Below are 5,175 nucleotides of genomic sequence, written 5' to 3' on the forward strand. Positions count from 1 at the left end.
GCTTTTATCCCCTATTCTTACTCATAGTAACCCTGTAAGACAGAGTAGAGCTGTCCCAGAGGGTTACTAAGGCTATACGAAAGCAGAATGCGTCATCTTTCTTCAGTAGAATGGCTGGTGGGTTTGCTTTAACCATTGCCCCACCAGAGCTCCCAAGAGACTGAAAGTGCCTGAGAAATTAGTTTTTCAAGCTTTTAGAAGCCACTGCAGGTTTCTTGTGAGTTAAATCTTTGTCAGTGTCTTTGTTTCTATAAAACAGAGTGATAGGTTCTGGAAGAGACTGTTATCTCAATTAATACTAAAATATAACTTAAGTTGTAAAGAATAATTATTCATTGAGTAAATTTTTACAGTTATTTTAACTGAAGACTTTTCTAGGCAACCTGAGCAATCTGTTACACGACAAACCTAATTTGTTGCAGTTCTGCACATGAGATATTTGAGGGCCTTCTGTGGGTTACGTGAATTTTGCATGTTATTTGCTATTGTTTCTTCCTTTAGATTATTTTTGAAATGAAATGTCACCTGATCATAAATTAGATTTTGTTGTAGTTTTAGAAATTATCCCAGCTTTGTAAAAATGTCGTAATTGTGTTGCTTTTTCTTTATGTAATTGTGTTTTCTATGTATAGCCTAGTGCCTAAGGCACTTGACTGCTAACCAGAAGGCTGGAGGTTCAAACCCACCAGCCACTCCTCAGAAGGAAGGTTGGTCAATCTACTTCCATAGAGATACCGCCTCGGAAATCCAAGGACGGGTCGCTCTGAGTCAGGACCGACTCAATGGCACATAACAACAACAACAACAACATATGTAGTACAGGAGTTCTGGTGGCGTAGTGCCTAAGTCATTTGACTGCTAACCAGAAGGCTAGCGGTTCAAATCTACTAGCCTCTCCCTGGAAGGAAGGTTGGGCAATCTACTTCCGTAGTGATATCACCTCAGAAACCCAAGGAGGAGTTGCTATTAGTTGGGTTTGAAGGAGATCTGGTAGCATAGTGTCTAACACATTTGCCTGCTAACCAGAAGGTTGGTGGCTCAAACCCCCCAGCCACTCCACAGAAAGAAGACTGGGCAATCTACTTCCATAAAGATTTACTGCCTCTAAAACCCAAAGAGGGTCGCTGTGAGTGAGAATCGACTCACTCGCAATGAGTTTGGTTTCTTGGTTTATGTATAGTACAAAAATAATTTTTCTGAGGCTTTTTTAAAACCACATACGTTGAACAATGTCCCCCATATACATGGTGATTTTGTATGTTCATACTGTGTGATCCTCATCATGTTCTCAAAGCATATATTCCCTTGTTTGTTGTTCAAAGCAGATGGACTCTTGTTTGTTCTTGGTGGAACAGTATAAAGCAGATGAAAGGTTTTGGAATCAGATTGATCTAGGTTCGGATTCTGCTCTGCCATGTAGCTGTTGATTTTGAGCAACTCCATTACACTCTTGAGCTATAGTTTACTCAGTTGGAAAATAGGATGAGTACCTATTTTATAGGAGCTCTAGTAGTACAGTGCCTAAGGCACTTAACTGCTAACCAGGAGGCTGGCAATTCACACCCACCAGCCATTCCTCGGAAGGAAGGTTGGGCAATCTACTTCTGTAGTGATACTGCCTTGGAAACCCAAGGACAGGTCGCTGTGAGTCAGGTCTGACTCGATGGCACATAACAACAACATGAAAGAAATTTAATTACAAATGAAAAGAGTAGCTTTGTAAATCTGGATTTCTCTGAACTTTGGGTACTAGCAAAGTTATCACTGCTTCACTAAATGAATTGTGCTCAAGTTAGTTTCTTTTCACTCAGCCTTTATTTTTAGATGAGATTGGGTGCATTCAGGATGGTGTGGCATAGAGTAGTCTTTTAGATATGATAAATAATAATAATAATAATAAACCAAACTCATCGAGTCAGGTCCTACTTAGAGCAACCTCTCCTTGGGTTTCCAAGGCAGTATCACTACAGAAGTAGATTGCCCAGCCTTCCTTCTGAGAACTGGACGGTGGATTTGAACTGCCAGCCTTCTGGTTAGCAGTCATATGCCTTAGACACTACCATCAGCTATAATGTATCTTGTCTTGATCAACCAGCTTAATGACAAATGCTGTACACTAGTAAATCTAGTTATTGTTGTTTTGGAAGTGATTACTGATTTATGTGGCTTCTCAATTTTCTGCTTTTTCTGGAGTAAATTTGATGTTTAACTTAATTCTGACCTATTGATTTTTGGGTTAAGGAAGATAATTAGTATTATAATAAAGTATCCAGAGAATGATCTACCTATAATCACTGCCACAGGATTATCTGGCACTTGTTTTATAGTCAGAAGGGACCGTTCCCTGGAGAAGGATGTCATGTTTGGTAGGGTGGAGGGAGGGTCGACAAAAGAGGGGGAGGCCTTCAATGAGATGGATTGATGCGGTGGCTGTGATGATGGGCTCAAGTATAGCAGGGATCATGGAGCTGGCGCGGGATTGGGCAGTGTTTCGTTCTGCTGTGCATGGGGTCGCTATGAGTAGGAAATGACTCAACAGCATCTAACAACAGCAACAGTTTTAAAGTAGAATTTTATTATGTATTTTGAAAATTAGTTAAGTTCATTTAGTTTTAAATAATACTTTGTATACATGACATTTTGTGAAAGAATGAATATTGTTTTTCATTCTTAAAGTTTTGAGCCTTCTATGTACTTTTTCTCTTTGTAAAATGGCATACTGGTTTTTTGCTAATGGTATTGTACAAAGAATATTGATCTAAAAGCTCAGAGATCTGGATTCTAATTCCACTTGTGCTCTTGTGCTTAGATTAGTCGTTTTTCTAATTTACAAAAAAAAATGTTTAGATTAAATGCCCTTTCAGACTGTATGACTCTCTTCAGTGTTTCTTAAAATTAACATTGAACTTTAATGTCCCTGTATTATGAATTTATTTTCATATTGCCTATGTCTGGTGCAGTGGTTAAGGTATTCAGCTGCTAACCAAAATGTCAGTGCTTTGAACCCACCAACCACTCCACAGGTGACAGATGAGGTATTCTATGTTGATGAAGATTTATAGCCTTAGAAACTCTATGAGACAGTTCTACTATGTTGTATAAGATTTCTACAACTTAGAATTGACTCAATGGTGGTGGGTTTAGTTTTTGTTGTCTATGATCAGATTAACTCATTGAGTGACTAGACCTAGTGTCCAGTGGTTATGCCCAGAGTTGTGTGGTCCCAGCTGATAGAATAGTAGTCACTATCTAATTTTACTTCTAGAAAGAGAGTAGCCAGAGAGTGTGGCAGGTAGATAAGAGACTTTTTGCTTCTGGACAGATTAACTACCTGCCTGCAGAAGCCGAACTTGAGTGGATGTTGCTAAAGCAGGTTGATAAAGTGCACATTGGAAATGAGGTAGTATTTTGGGCTACTTAAACTCTCTGCTCAATTAGGGTTATAGATGAACCAATAAAACCAGAAACCAAACCCACTGCCATTGAGTCTGTTCTAACTTTTAGCAATCCTGTAGGACAGAGTAGAACTATGCCATAGGGTCTTCAAGGCTGTAATCTTTACAGAAGCAGCTATCTCATTGCCTCATCTTTCTCCTGCAGAGTAATTAGTGTATTTGAACTGCCGACCTTTTGGCTAGCAGCTGAATGCTTTCAGCCACTATGCCATCAGAGCTCCTTGAACCAATAAAGGGAGCTAAGTTATCAGCATTTAAAAATGTACTGTTTACTTATAATAACACTATAAATGTTTACTAAGCAAGAGGAAGACAGTGTTCTCTTACTTTGATATACTCTCTTTTTTTTTTTTTTTTTTGTAAACCAAGTATTAAAGTGCCATAAAATATACTATTATTTTGGGCTAAGAAGTCTAGAGACTTAAATGTGTGTGATAGGAAGGTCAGGCTAGGGTTGAGAAAATGATCAGGAAGTGAGTAGAAGGAAAAAATAAAGTAGAAATCTGAATAGCAGCTACTTATCCCAAATTATTATGATATCTTTTAGACATTGTGTCCCCAGTTCATTCTAAAATTTAATAGATCACATTCTTACCTTTCTTGTCTACACAAAGTATGACCAAACATAGGGAAAAATTCTCTCAATTGCTCTGTGAATGTAATTCAGATCTTCCTATCATTTCTTTCTGTAATCTGTTGACTCATTTTAACAGTTCATAATTCACAGAAAATGACTTTAAGTTTTAAAAAGATCATATTTTTTTACTTGGTTCTGTTTCTGTATAGTCATGGTCAAAGAGACACAGCACAAATTCTTCTGTTACGAGGAGCCAAATACCTGCCAGATAAAAATGGAGTAACCCCTCTGGATTTATGTGTACAGGTATGTTTTTAATGAATTTTCTTAGCCCCCTAACTTAATAATAGAAACTGACACTGGTAAAGTCACTTTTTTCTTAAATGAGAGGCTGGTTGTAAAGATTTCTATCATGCGAAGAACGTGATCTTTAAAAAGAAGTTTGTTTTTAAACTTAGATCATTTTAAATCTTGTTTTTAGGGTGGATATGGAGAAACCTGTGAGGTATTAATTCAGTATCACCCTAGGCTTTTCCAGACAATTATTCAAATGACACAGAATGAAGATCTTCGAGAAAACATGGTAATGTAATGCACTAGTAGCTTGTCGATAAATGAGCTTTATCATGCTTAACATATATATATTTTATTTATTAAACATAAACTTCAGTAACTTGAATTTGCTTATTTGCATTACAAGATAAGTATAAACTATGCAGGAATTAGTAAACTTTGTGTCAATTTTTGGTCCTATGAATCTTCTGCCCTCTGACCCTTTGGTGTCTTAAGATAACTGAAATATTTTACTAGGTAGAGGAAAAGAATCTAAGAAGGGATATCATGTGATGATTAATAACTACCAGTTTATTGAGCTCTGTATTTTTAATAGTTCATTTTAAACCACTTCAAAAAATGACAGAGTTAAAACTATTAAATTTTAGAAGTTTGGAAATTTCTATCAGTGTTTGGGTGATTTCTGTTACCTATTTATGTTTGTTATTGGTTTTTACTGAGTGATTTTAAACAAAGATTTTATATCTTCTTATCTCTATATGAGCTTTTGAATACTTATCAAATTAATAGGTGTTCTGGTGGTATAGTGCCTAAGGTACTTGACTGCTAACCAGAAGGCTGGTGGTTCAA

At 36.9% G+C, this 5,175-nt stretch overlaps 1 protein-coding gene across 1 annotated transcript in view; it reads left to right on the forward strand.

The window, feature by feature from the left end:
* Window positions 1–5,175, forward strand: part of HACE1 (HECT domain and ankyrin repeat containing E3 ubiquitin protein ligase 1) — a 246,142-nt gene that overhangs the window by 137,006 nt on the left and 103,961 nt on the right. The window contains exons 8-9 of the mRNA XM_042780944.1: window positions 4,242–4,338; window positions 4,514–4,620. Coding sequence (XP_042636878.1) covers window positions 4,242–4,338; window positions 4,514–4,620 — 204 coding nt within the window. The remainder of the gene's footprint in view (window positions 1–4,241; window positions 4,339–4,513; window positions 4,621–5,175) is intronic.

This window comes from Orycteropus afer, unplaced genomic scaffold, assembly GCF_000298275.1.
Source record: "Orycteropus afer afer isolate SDZICR_OR568_19922 unplaced genomic scaffold, OryAfe1.0 scaffold00072, whole genome shotgun sequence".
Taxonomy (NCBI): domain Eukaryota; kingdom Metazoa; phylum Chordata; class Mammalia; order Tubulidentata; family Orycteropodidae; genus Orycteropus; species Orycteropus afer.